The 14,078-nt window shown below is 40.9% G+C and overlaps 1 protein-coding gene across 1 annotated transcript; it reads right to left on the bottom strand.

Annotated features, from left to right (window-relative positions):
- Positions 1–3,836: 3,836 nt before the first annotated feature.
- Positions 3,837–8,377, bottom strand: fbxl14b (F-box and leucine-rich repeat protein 14b). The gene has a single exon (XM_014992575.2). It carries the CDS (start codon positions 7,718–7,720, stop codon positions 6,518–6,520), a length of 1,203 nt encoding a protein of 400 aa, XP_014848061.1. The 5' UTR covers positions 7,721–8,377; the 3' UTR covers positions 3,837–6,517.
- Between the last annotated feature and the right edge of the window lie 5,701 nt (positions 8,378–14,078).

Raw genomic sequence — 14,078 nt, 5'->3', positions numbered from 1 at the left:
TGTAAAAAACTGACTGGAAAAAATTGTAATTATTCTTGTATTTTGCAAATAGAAATAATGTCGTTGTCGTGACTGACCTGAAACAGAAAAAGCTCAACCTATTGTATTGCTTTGCCATCTGGGATAATACTCAATGGTAGAGCTAAGAAAGAAGAGTAGATTTTAGTCTTATCAGCCTGTAAACACCATAAGAGTTATAAAAAATGGTGAAAACGACTCCAGTCTTCTCTGTACAGCCGACTGGAGCAGCTTAGCTCGAAAACACATAAAGCAGGGTTAAAAAGCAAAGCACTGGCATTTTTAAGAGAACATTTGCATGGACTGTACTTTCATGTGTTGCAGCCTTGAAATTTTCCAGAAGCTGCCCACCAGCTGTGGGAAAAATGAAGTTGTCAGACTGGACATTGTGCAGACTTCTAGCTGCCGATCACAAATCCATCGTCCAGCGTTTTAGAAAAAGCATCAATGAAATCCAAATGTTTGTGTATGTTGTTCAGATTTTATGTGATAGGCCTACAGAAAGTATTGTATCACTGTAAAGTGGAAGCATTCCCGATTTTGTACTCATCCTACTGTACTCTGATACCCCTAATAAATCCAGAGCAACCAGTTGCCTTCAGAAATCACCTAATAAAGAGAAGTATAAAGCAGGGTCAGGTTATAAAAGAATAAACCAGCCGTGAAATTAGAGCTTTGATCAGAGAAGCAGCTAAAGAGACCTGTTTTAACTCTGGAGGAGCTGCAGAGATCAAGAGCAAAGTCTGACATTTATAGACGAGTGGCAAGAAGAAACCCAATTTTCAAAGAAAGCATAAGTGTGAAATTAGAGAAAATTGTGCTTGCATGCAAAACATTATTTATGATTAAAAACTAACTCTTAAGAACACCATGATGGTGGCAAGAGATTTCTGGCATGGTCCCCCATCCTCCATCTAGGACAGTCAAGATGTCACAGAGAAGTTAAAGAAATGGTTTAATTGAGTATCTGTACTGGCTATAAATGTTCTGCTGTGGCCTTAAACCTAAATCTGCAGCTTCACTATTTAGGCTTTTCTATCTCCACCACTGCCTTCTAAAGTTATGCTAATTTAGAAATGCTAAATGTTTTACTTCTAGGTAATTACTTTAGGAAATGTTCACATTTGTAGAAAAGATGTAGAAAAGTTTGTATTAGCAAGATACATGTTAACATGTTTGGGGTTTTTTTATATGGAGATTAAAACTTTAATGTTTTACATTAAAGTTCAAATATTTGTGTTACTTTAAGGAAAAGTAAGTCCATTCAGTTGTTGTTTATTTTATGTATAGCAGATGAATACCAGCTAAAACCACAATGTGTGGAAAGTGCCTATTGCAGCCTTTTCTCACTTATTGTCTTAGATTTATTTTCCTCCACTTATAAGTAACCAAGAAAAAATGAGGAAAGGTTTAGCAGGTTTTTGTGCAAAGCTCTCTTAGGAAGTAAAAACTGACACTACTTCAGTAACATTTTTTGATTTACTCGCAATATTCAGTTTTACTTATCAGATATAGCCGAGTGTTTGTAATACATCTTGCACTAGTCAGCTCTTCATTTTACAAGGGAGCAACAATTTAGCTTTTGGTGCCTGATAGTGATATTTTTCAACAATGGAAAGACTGGTAGCTCTTTTAAAACAATTCAAAATACACTCAGTGCTTGCAATGATGATCAATTCTGCAAAAATCCTGGGCTGAATTTTCTGCCTCTGTCCTAGATGCAAACGTAGCAGCTTCAGCAAGCAATTCGATTTCATGTTAAAATGAAATCTGTCCTAAAGATGGCCTGCACTGCACGCACATGACTCACAAACTAGACAAGACTAAACCCTGGCAACCTTCCTCCCCGCTGACGTGTCCTTGAGCAAGTCACCAACTCCCCCAGCAGCTCCAGCGGAGGTGCTCTGGAGCCGATCCCCGACCTCTTTGAGGAGGGTAGCGCACACAAAGAGGGATTCTCCCTGCAGGGATTAATAAAGTATCCCATTATCATTTGAATGCAGTCGATTGTATCTTTGTAAGTCTACATTTCATCCTACTGAAGCTTTTCTGCAGCAATACGCGATGTGACCTCCCTGTATCCATCGGGAGAGGGTCTGCACACCAAATGTCACATGATAGGAACCAGTCGGTTTATCTCGTATACCTCCCTGCTCGCTGTTCATCTAATGAATGGATTGCAGCTGTGTCCTCGCTAGTTTGTTCTTCTGCGGCCAGGATTGCAAACTGTAAACTGTATTAAAAGCACAAGCCTTTCATGTACTTTTGAGTAGTCATTATAAGGCAAAACCTTTGAAATTTTATTGCTGTTGTGGAAACAAGGGGGGTGGGGGGAAGAACCACTGTTTCTAATATAACTGCAGATATAACTACAAAAACACAGTCCTGTCCCAGTAACGGTCATGGGGAGTCTGTTACAGGGTCAGATGAGTCCTGCCAATAATTAGAGGACTGCTGTAGCAATCACCATAAAGCATAGTGAACTAGCTCCTTGCGGAAGTATTGACACCCTTTTATGTTATTTATTCTGGCATTATATTGCACACAGCTGAGTTATATTTCCCATTAAAGTGACTTCTGGAGGAACAGATTGTATTTAGGTACAATTGCATGGCATTCTTTTTGAAAAGTGAAATTTTTATTGTTAGCAGATTTTCCTATTTTGTAGTTATGCATCTCTGAGCTATGGCTAAACATGTGACATTTCTCTCCATAAGAACAAAATATTCCCCCCCAAAGGTTTCAGCAAACGTTTCATAATGTCAGACAACTTTGTTGCACTCCTATTGCACAATACCAAAGCCCCGCTAAAGAGGAACTTAAAAAACAGCAAACACTGACATTTTATGTGTGTCCCACTGGTCAACAATCCCTCTTGTTGGCCTTTATCCTCAAATCCCCATGGATGGAGAGTCAGGAGGGAGAGAATGCTTAAATGCTTTGAATGATGGTGTGGAATGCTAAAAGGAAGAGTGTGTGTGTGTGTGGGGGGGGGGTGTGTGTGTGTGTGTGTGTGTGTGTGTGTGTGTGTGTGCGTGTGTGTGTGTGTGTGTGTGAGTGAGGAGGGGGGATGTGTGGTGGTGCTGGTTGGGTCCCCTGCCTGGTCTGGGATCTGGTATGCGTGACTGAACAAGAGGAGGGGAAAAAAAGGAGGGAAGAAAAAAAACACCGAAACCTGTCCCTAACTTCTAAAAGTAGACAATGGTTACTGAGCAGGCCTGGCAAACCCTGTGCATGTGTGGTGTGTGTCGCTTCACACACAAAACACCTCCTGATGGAAAGCAGTAAGAGGAAACTTGGATGTGGCTGCAAAGACACAGCTCAAATAATTAAAGCAAAGCAAAAAAAAAAAAAAATAAATAAATGCCCTTAAAGGTAAAAAACCTTCATGAAAATTCATTAAACTGAAATAATCAATGATGCGAATCTCATCATCTTTTTCCCCCCCTAACTTTGCACATTCTGGTTGCATCTGAAGATGACTAGGACACTTTGATGATTAAAAAAAATCAGCAAGGCAGAACAGTTTGCTATAATAAACGCCATGGTGATAATTAATTACACAGGCGCCGCAGCCAAATCAAGACGGCAAGCATCCATTTTGAGCCTCCTCATAAATAATAAAACAAGGAATTAGATTTTTTTTGTTGTTTTGTTTTTGTTCAAGCCCGTTTGATAAGCAGGACAATGGTCCTAAATATGTGGGCGGCTATTTGGAGTCGTGTATTAAAATAATAAAAGGCCATATTGTTCTGAAGAAGTGCACTAGAGCTCATTGGGGAGGAATGTAAAACAACACAAATAATCCACACCGCTGGTTCGTTCATTATATAAATATCTTTAATTGTTTTTAACCGTAAGAATATAAAACAATTTAATTTGGGATTCTGCATTCTTTTTCTTTACAAACACATAATATACAGTACATCTCTTTATTGTCAAAGACACCCACACACACGCACACACACACGCACATAGCTTCTTCAGCAGGACGCACATCCGTTTATATTCATTTTCTTGCAGGTCATTGCATTACAATAAAAATGCGCACACACCTCGGTGTGCGCGTGTGCATGTGTGTACAGTCTAAATCTGCATGTTTTTTTTGTTTTTTTTTCAAAGGAAGGACGGTAAGATGAGAAAAGGGGGAAAGAAAGACGTATATTCTGCTCGTTGCAACCCAAAACTCGAGGGAGCGAGGAGGTGGGGGGGTGGGGAATCGATTGCTATTTATTCTAAGCATGTCTCAGAATTGATTCGGAGGGTATTTTTATTCAGAGAGATGAAGAAGAGGGTACAAATGGGGGGCGTGGGGGAAAGGGAAAGCTGTGCACCGGTAAGGGCAACATGAATATGAGTGCGTCTGTACTAATGTGGGAAAATAAGAGCACAAGACAAACCCTGATTTGTTACGATTAATAAAGGGTAAGACATAGAAATCACTTCAATTTGAAGTACTCTGGACACTCATCTCCACCAGCATGCCTTACAAAAACACCTACAGCTCAACAGGACCTACAAGGTTTAACATAACTGTTGTTATACCCTTTTCTTGTCCGTGTCATAAGCAGGCATGGCCCGGTTATTATTAAGATATACCAAGATCTTGCAGCTTTGAAATCACTAAAATGCCTTTTCTCCGATTTAAACACCTTTTCAATAAATCTGGCTGCATGGAGGATAGAGTAACGCAGTGCTACCCCTACATCACTTGTCGCTGCACACTGCCAGTCAGCTGGCTGGGAAAAAAAATGCTTCTGCAATGTTCACCTTGTTTATCAGAAAGACACATTTGGCTTTTCGGAAATACACAGACCATAATGCTGTGGGAACTAAAGAAGTGCCAAAAGACCCTTATTATAGAGATGCACCAATCTGGCTTTTACCAGCCAATACCAATTTCTGGTTAAATAAAAAAAAAGACCTGCAAATTCTAATGTTTTTCCAACCTATTATTTTATTTGGCTTATGAAAACAACTGTCTTAGATATTTCTGGTTGTGAAAAACAATGATGGTGTGAAAACTGCAGTAAAACCACTCATGAAAAATGACTCATTTCAGCAGACATCTCCTCCAAAGGTGCAGCAATTAGGCCTTAACTGGCCGACCCCAATTTCTCTTTTGTGGCCTGACCTGCCGATTCTGATGTTTCCTGACAAACGCATAAAACAGCAAAAAAAATATGGTGCAGCTTTTATTGATCATTGGGCATAGTTAAGTCCAGGAAAAAAAAAACTATAGGATGACCAGATATCAAGTACATATCTCTAATTTTGAATGTAAGTTTTGTTAAATTAAAAAGTGCATCAAAGTACCTACTCTTTTGCTGATACATTTACAGACCAAAAAGTATATTCTATATTTGACCCCAGGATCAAGATGCATCTCTTTTTGCTTTATCTATGTATCAAAACCAATTTGCAGCAATAAGAATATTTGTTGCTTTACTTTTTTGAATGAAAGCAATGTTTATCAGTTTAAAATGTTTGCATTTTTTCTTATCTTATAAGGAAAAGTGCAAAGAATCTGATACCGACCCATGCCTAGTCATAGCAAAACAATTATAGGTATTTTTGCCACGGGGTATGCTCTTAATCCTGCCAAAAAAGGACATTAAAGTTGGACTTTATCCTTTTAAAGAATTAAGCAAACACACAAGAAACCTCTTTTTGATGCGCGAGTTGGGATTTTTTCTTTTTTTTTTGTGAAGTGACGTCGGCTTGTAATCGGACTAAACTCCACAGAAAATGGGTGCTGTTTATAGGGTTAAATTAACAAAGGTAGTCAGATTGTGTACTGGTCTCCTTTCTCTGGCTCTGCTCATGAAAGAAGGGAGGGAGGAAAGGAGGGGTGGGGGAGGGGGCAGACACAGTCCCTTTAGGCACATTTTCTACCAGTCTCTCATTTCTCAGCTTTCCATCTTCGTTTTGAACTGTATACATCCTTTAAGAAACAACCACATACGAGGTAGCCAAACATTTATTAGGCGTGATGGCTGTAGCGGCGATTAGTCATCAAATCTGAACTCGTAGCAAAAATAAATCTCATTCATAAGTTTCAACAACCTGTCTTTGCTTTGAATATATATATAAAAAAAAGGATTTTGGATGGATGCAAGTGTCAAGAATCAAAGTGTTTTTGTAAGAAGAAAATTATAAGTCGTTTGAAAAATAAGCTAAGTTACTGCAGTTCAGGTCAGATATTTCTTGAGATATTAAAACTCAGATTTGTTAGTGGGTTTCCAGGAAGTCTTATATTTAAGATACGAGTCTAGATGCTGCAGGGCCAACAGAATGAAAAGTTAAACAGCTGAAAAGAAGAGGCAGGTCAAATGGAAGAGGCTCACCTTACATCGGAGGATGCAGGGAGGGGTTTTCTCTTTTTAAATAAAAGAAAGCCAGCTGAGCTTTTCACCCTGACTCCTCCTGCTCCTTGTGACCCCTTTCCATCCAAAAAAGAAACGCACACACACACAAACACACACCAAAACACTCCCAATCACCTCACTTTCTCACTCTCCGTCATCTGCCAGAGTCCCAGGTTCAACACTTTAAGGCAGGGGAGCTGCGTGATTCGCTCCAGTCCCCTCTTGGTGATCTTGGTACATCCATACAGGTCGATGCCCACCAGCTGGGTCAGGTGGTCGGCTATGAGCTCCAGCCCTTTGTCTGTGATGCGCACGCACTGTCCAATGTTCAGGGTCCTCAGCTCGTGCATCTGCCTCACCATCCGGTTTATCCCGTCATCTGAGATGTGGCAGGAGCACAGGGACAAGGACTTGAGCTGGTACAGTCCCTGAGCAATGTACGCCAGGGTCTGGTCCCCAATCTTGTCGCAAAAGGAGACGTCCAGCCCGGAGAGCCGAAGGGTGCCCATCGCAAGGTGCATAGTTCCTGTGTCACTGATGTTGTCACAGGAGCGCAGGTTGAGGCTCCACAGGGAGGTCATGTGAGACAGGTGGATCATCCCCGCATCCGAGATCCCACCACAGAAGCTCAGATTCAACACCCGCAGCTTGGTAAGCCCCTTGGAGATATGCTTGAGTGACAGGTCTGTCAGCTTCTGACAGTCTTGGAGGGTCAGGTACTCCAGGTTCAAGCAGCCCTCTGCCGCACTCCGGGTCATGCCCGCCAAATGTCCGATCCCTACATCTGAGACATGCCTGCAGGACCTCAGATTGAGGCTCTTAAGTCTGTGGAGCCCCCAGGCTATCAACAGGAGCCCGGTGTTTGTGATGTTGCTGCAGCCGCCAAGCTCCAGCACCTCCAGGTTCTTCAGGTACTGGGCGATCCTGCCTAGACTGGAATCTGTGATCTGCTTGCAGAGACTTAGGTTCAGAACCCTTAGAGACGGGATCTCCTGCACAAACGCGTGGCCCAGTCCGTTATCTGTTAGGTTGTAGCAGCCAGACAGGTTGAGGGACTCTATGTTCGGCATCCCCTGGATGACATAGCTCAGGCTGCGCCGCAGGGACAAGATCTGGACTCTCCGGATCCCCCTGGCCTGTAGGCTGGGGAACAAGGAAGGATTTGCCCGGCGGAGGTGAAGCTTGGCTTCCACCCCCCTCCACACCGACTTGTGGTAGGATGCATCCCTCCAAGCAATGCACACTTGGGCCACCCTGCCTTTGTCCCTCACGTCCAGGTAGCTGAAAATCATGGCCAAAATTTCTGGGAAGAGGCACGAAATGTGCGTCTCCATTGTTTTTCAAAACCCAGGCATATAAGAATCAATACTCCACACCTCCAAGGCTGAAAAACGAACCCCCTTCTGCACTTGAAATTATGCAAAAGTAACAACAGTCCCAGTTGTTGTTGTTTTTTTTTTTAAACTAGAAAGCAGGAGTTGTGTGCTGCTCTTGTTTTATTTTACTCCTACTCTCACTCTGAACTGTGCAAAATCGATCCAACTCTCTCTGGTGCCACGTGATCCGGTCTGGTTGCGCAGCAGGATTCAAATAGATATTGTCAAAGTAAAAAAAGCAAAGAAAAACGTTAATTCCTGCTTGAACCCCGCTATCCGCCAAAAAGGAGCAGGCAGAAGGGGCAAAAGGAAGAAGGAGGAGGAGAGGAGGTAAAAGCGTCAATCCTTCCCCCCTCTCCCTCTTCTCTCAGACGACGCTTCCTCGTATTATACCCACAAAAAGCCTTCCTCCGGCGGCCGAGCGGGGATCCAGACGGTCGTACATTTCAGAAGGAGGAAGTAAGCGCTGAAGCGGCAGCCTTAGCGCTGCTGGTTACGGGGCAGCTCCATGACAGAGTGGGGGGAAAAAGCGGAAAAGACGGGAGTTTAGGTTGGCTTTGTGGGCAGAGTGAGAGGCAGAGAGGGGCGTCCTGAGCTCAAAGCCTTTGTCTGCTCTTTTCAAACCGACTTGGCAGGAAACCCGGCACTCTGGCAACACCGGAGGGGTCGACGCCACAATTGACGCTCACAGTAACTCCTTATAACTGTTTCACGTCACTAATAACTCTTACAGTTGCTCTATAAATACTTTTAACAGCGTAAAAATTTGATTTGAGGTGTTTATTACGCGCCAGAGTGTGAGTTTATTTCGTGTGTGAGTCTGAGCACCCCTACTCTCCCCGTGTGACGCAGTTGGTTTGTCCCGCCTCAGCTGGAACGGTGCGAACAGTTTCCCTTGGAAACCAACTTCTTACAATTCAGTTCACTTTGGGTTTTAACCCTTTAAACGGACCACACAGGAAACATTGACAAGCCAACAGGACAGTCGGCTTCTACTCTGTGTATGTGTCGTTGGAAGGTTGTTTCCCCCCTCCATGTTACTGATTTTAATCGTTGTTTTGAGGAATTCCCCCAAACGGCCCAGAAACAGACACCGGTGTTCTTTGTTTCAGTCCCAGTCTGAGAGCTCCACTTTCCTCCATTTCCCTTTTCTTGAAATGGAAAGTAATACCAAAGAAATTAAGTCTATTTAATTTTTGTTTTCTTCAAGCCTGGAAGAAAGGGGGGAAAAGAATAGAGTATGGAATTTTTTTTCTGCGTTCCCCTTCATTTATCGTCCATTCTCCATAAAAAAAAACATCTTGCATAACATCTAACCATTTCATTGATTATTTTCAATATATTGACAGATGCCACAGAGAAATGCTCACTCACTCATAATTCAAAGAGTGATATTTCATTGCTACAGACACAGACACTGCTGTTTCAAAATAATATGGAATCAAAATAACCTTTATTGTCCCCCAAAGGGGAAATTCAGGTGTACCAACCGGAAGTCAAAGCTTGCAGATTCACATAAAGTTTTGAAAAAATAAACACACAGAAAGTAAGAATGACATACTGTAGATATGGTAAATTTAATAAGAAAATACAGTACATATGTTTAATCATTTACATTGTGTTATGGGGTACAAAAACCTCACTTTTTGACTTTAATATTCAATTAGGTTGTATTTTAAAAACAAAGGTTAATGTTATATTATTAAATAGGATGCTGTTTAATAAAACATTACAGCGACAATAAAAGTCTGAAAAAGAAAGTAATGTGGTGCTAGAATAAATTAACTTGAAAAGAAAACATATATATACATTCGAATATTTTAAAAACATGCTAATGAAAATTAATTTACTCAAAGTATTAGAAAATTGCATTTAAAATGAGTACAGAAATATCACAGTATTTGGCCAGGGATCCTTTTTGTATAAATTACTGCATCATCCAGAGCGTGGCATGCAGGTTATCCACCTGTGGCTCAGCTCAAATGTTAAAGAAGCTCATGTTGATCATCTGCATTATTAGTTATGGTGTCTTTCATTTTCCTCTTGACAATACAATCGTGAGCTTTAGTTTCAACCAGTTGCTGTCTTTTTCGTGACCCAAAGGGAATGTTTTTGCCTTTGGGCTTTTTCCTGTATCCTTGTAACTCTCCCCTGGATGTAATGTCTGCCCATTTTTATTATTGAATCATGAACCTCAGCTGAGATGTATTTCTTAGCTCTTCAGTGCTTGTTTTAAGTTTTATGGAAACTCTACAAGAGATAAAACCCAAGTTAACAAGAAGTTAAGGTAATGATGTTGATTTTCAGGTAGATTAATAAATGTCTGAGAAATTTTGACAAGATTGATAACTCTAGGTTGGTTGGTTAGAAGTTAATCGTAAAAGTTGGTATGGCAAATAATTGGTAAAAGTAATTGGTTTCAGAGTAAAATTAGTGCACTTTTCTAGTCAAAGTGCTTTTGCACTAGAACAGTGGTTCTTAACCTGGGTTCGATCGAACCCCAGGGGTTCGATGAGTCGGTCTCAAGGGTTCGGCGGAGCCTCTGCCGCGGAGGTAAAGACACACTTGTATAAAGTCATGATGACGCCCCGCTTTGCCATCACTTGCTGCAGAGGATCACCTTACATTGCTTAGCAAATCAGAGCTGCAGAAGAGCACTGATTGAAGGAGCTCCACTCTCAGCATGGATTTGAACTTGTATCTTTAATTACTTCAACAAAACTCACAGTTTTTACCAAATTCTGTAGCTTTCGGTGTACTTCTGCTCCTTAGTCGCATCTTTTCGGGGTTCCTACTGCCTCTAGTGGCGTGGGGGTGGTAACACAACTAATATAATTACATTTCTAAATCAGAATACCGCAAAGTCTTTATTATTTATTATACATTTTTCATTCTCTTAAGAATATAGAGCTAATTAAATGATCTAAACAAGACCTTAAAGTGGTTCCAGTTTTTCTCGATGGCCAACCTGTTGAAACTGTGGCAAATTTAGGTTGTTCCTGGACAGTCAGCTCAACTTTGCTGAAAACACTGACTATATTTTGAAGAACTGCTCTCAGAGACTCTACCTTTTAAGAAGACATAGTGATCATGGGGTGACCCAACTAGACTCTAGTTGGGGCACCCCTATGTCTTGAATTTGCGGGGTGGGGGAGCAAATCATATTTTATTTATCACTACAGAAGGGTTCAGTGAATGTGCATATGAAACTGGTGGGTTTGGTACCTCAAAAAAGGTTAAGAACCACTGCACTAGAACCACAGAATTGCTAAAGTTGTGTTAGACGTGCAGCAGTCCCTGTAGGTAGTCTGCAAACGCAGAGGAAGCACAAGGGAAGTTTCAGCAAGCAAATTACCATTCCACTGTTGACAGTCTGTCGGAGGACCATATGGCAGCTCAACACATCCAGCAGGCTTGATGAGCGACATGTGCGTATCTGCAGCCAGCGGGGCAGTGCCCTCTTATAGACGACCAGCTGAAGCAGGAAGGAGAAACAGCAGGGAAAAGGTAAATAAAACACCACAACCACCCTGAATAATGACAGATAACATGGCTATTAAAGCGGATATTGGTGTTTTAGGCAGTGGGTAGGTGACAAGTCCCGCTGGAAAATGAAATCAACATCTTCATCACGCTCATCAGCTGAGAGAAGCATGAAGTGCTATACAAATGTCCTGATGGACGACTCCCTAAATAAATCATCACTGATTGTTGAAGCTTCACTGGACCTCAAACAAGTTGGATTTTGTTTCTTTTCCACTCTTCCTCCAGATTGCAGGAGGTGAATTTCTAACTTGCATCTAAAAAGAGGACAATTAGTAACAATCCAATCATTTTTCTCCTCAGTCCAAGTAAGATGCTTCTGATGTTATCATGGGTTGAGGAGTGGCTTAACTCAAGGATTTGAACTGTTGTACTTCTAGGTGTGTATGTTTACTGTGGCTCTTGGAAGCACAAATCTAGCTGCTTTGAGAAACTATCCAGGCTGCAGTTATCCTTCCACTAAACTTTCTGTTATTTCATATGGATTAATCACACTTATGCATTAAAAGTAAAAACACATGATATATTCTAAATATACAGGGAAAATATATTTCCCTGTATACCACAAACCTATAGTTGAGTTTAACACTTTGAATTGAAACACTAAATTAGATAAACTGAGAAAGGAACACCTTCGGATCAAAAATGTATTCTGTATTCTTGTATTCTGCATACAAATACAAGTGAATTAAATTAATTTGTTTGGCCTCACCTCACTACTAAAAGCTCGTTCTGATTTCCAGGGAGATTTGATTTCATATGTTCTGAAAAATAAATTACAGGCCAGAAGTGGATTGCTGAAATACTGATTAATTCAGTTACTCTTGTTCAAATCTCAATATAAAATAAGTCAGCTTGGAAGAAGAACTTCCTTACGTAGCACTGAAAGCAATTAGTCACTTCATGCTGCCTATTTTTAATCCCTTTATGCTATTTTTACATAAATTTACCTATTAATAGCCTCCTGATGTCGCATAATAGATCCGTTTGGTAGATATGTGAAATAGATTTTTATTTGTAATGCGAGAAAACATTCAGGATCCATCCCTCTTCTCTTAACTCATGTTCTGTACTTTCATCAAGGGTAAAAACAAAGCAGCTAACTGCATTGTCCCTTGTGGCTGCCGACACCTACGTCCTTGGTATTCAGGGGCAGAGTGCGTCATGCATTTTCAAAATAGCAGTCCTGACATGAATACCAAGCTTAATAATGACAGAGCAAACACCTTGGGTGGGAAAGTCACAGCGTCTTCCAGCAGAACCTGGCCTAACGGTACTGGGTTCTGGTCTGTTTGAAGAACCTCATGGGATGGAAGTGATGGAAGCCTGTCAAAAGCCACTTTATGGCTTAAGCAACATCCTCCAGAGATTTGTTTGGCTTATTAAAAACAGAAATTAACAAATTATTGCACAACTCTTAAGTTTGCATTGATGGTGATATGTAGTGCAAATTATTTGCCACATACGGTGCTGGGAAAAAGTGTTTGTCCATTTTTAGATCTTCTATTTTAGCTTTTGTCTCACAATTAGATGTTTAATATTGTCAAATAAACTTGAGTTCAATTTAAAAAGTAAATAATAGTTGAACTTTTTCAGGCCGTATGGATGTTCGTGGTTGTACATCGGAAACGAATGCAACCACTCAGTGTGAGAGTTGTTTTTTTCTCACATCCTGTGTTAATTTTAGGACAGATGCCACAGGTCACACAACTTTCAGGTAGATTTCTGTTTTTCTCTCAAAAAAATCTCGGATCATCAGAGTAATTTTTTTGGAACTCTTTTATGGATGTAATTTCTGCCCAATCGCTCCTCATTATTGAATCATGTCAGGTCTGCAGTAATTTGCTGTTCAACATTGTTTTATGAGCTCATGAATTAGCATTAATTTTTGGAGTAATTTCATAGGCTGATCATTTCTAGGAAGGCTAACTATGTTCCATGTTTCTCCAAAGTTTTTCCCCTTCATTGTGCCTGACAGTTTCCTTGTGGATCAGTGAAGTCCCAAAGTGATTTCTTTATGTAATCATGAAAAGTGCATTTGGTTTTTAGTCATTTTATCTTCACCTTATCAATTAAGAAAAATAAAACTATACTGAAACATTTAACTGTGTTAAGAACTGAATAACTGAAGGAGGAAAATACTTTTTCGCAGTACTGGTTCACAATTATGAACTACTTTTTGTTTAATCCCTATTAATACATTAAAGCTTATAGTTATGATGTGACAAAATATGAAAAGGTTGTTGAAGTGGTTATACTTATATCCATCAGTAGCTATACAACCCTTCCCCACATCCAGTGTGTGTGTGTGTGTGTGTGTGTGTGTGTGTGTGTGTGTGTGTGTGTGTGTGTGTGTCTGCACAGCGTGCATTTTTTTTTTCCTGTTTTTCTGTCTGCCTCACATTCCAACTGTGTGTGTGTGCGTGTGTGTGTGTGTGTGTGTGTGTGTGTGTGTGTGTGCCCTGCTGGGGTGTGTCATAGCCCTCTTAGAAAACCCGCTGGGCCCCCGCTTAGCACTCACACTGAGCGAGAAGGAGGGGATGGAGAGGTATGGAGGGACTTGGCGAGGGAGAGAAGGGGTCAGAGGAAGAGGAGGGATAAGAGGAAGGCATCAGTGTGTCAAATGAAGGTTTCAAAATCGAGCTCGAAGGGTGAAAAGAAGGTGAGGGATGTTAAAGCGAGGTGAGAGCATGATCCCCCAGATTTAGCAGGTGTGTTTTTTTTTTTTTTTTGCTGTATCATCTCTAAACTTTCTCCCTCCAATCCTGCGGTG

Source organism: Poecilia mexicana, unplaced genomic scaffold, assembly GCF_051168715.1.
Source record: "Poecilia mexicana isolate PSO_F unplaced genomic scaffold, ASM5116871v1 scaffold_23, whole genome shotgun sequence".
Lineage (NCBI taxonomy): Eukaryota > Metazoa > Chordata > Actinopteri > Cyprinodontiformes > Poeciliidae > Poecilia > Poecilia mexicana.
This window is presented reverse-complemented; position numbering and strand designations above follow the sequence as displayed.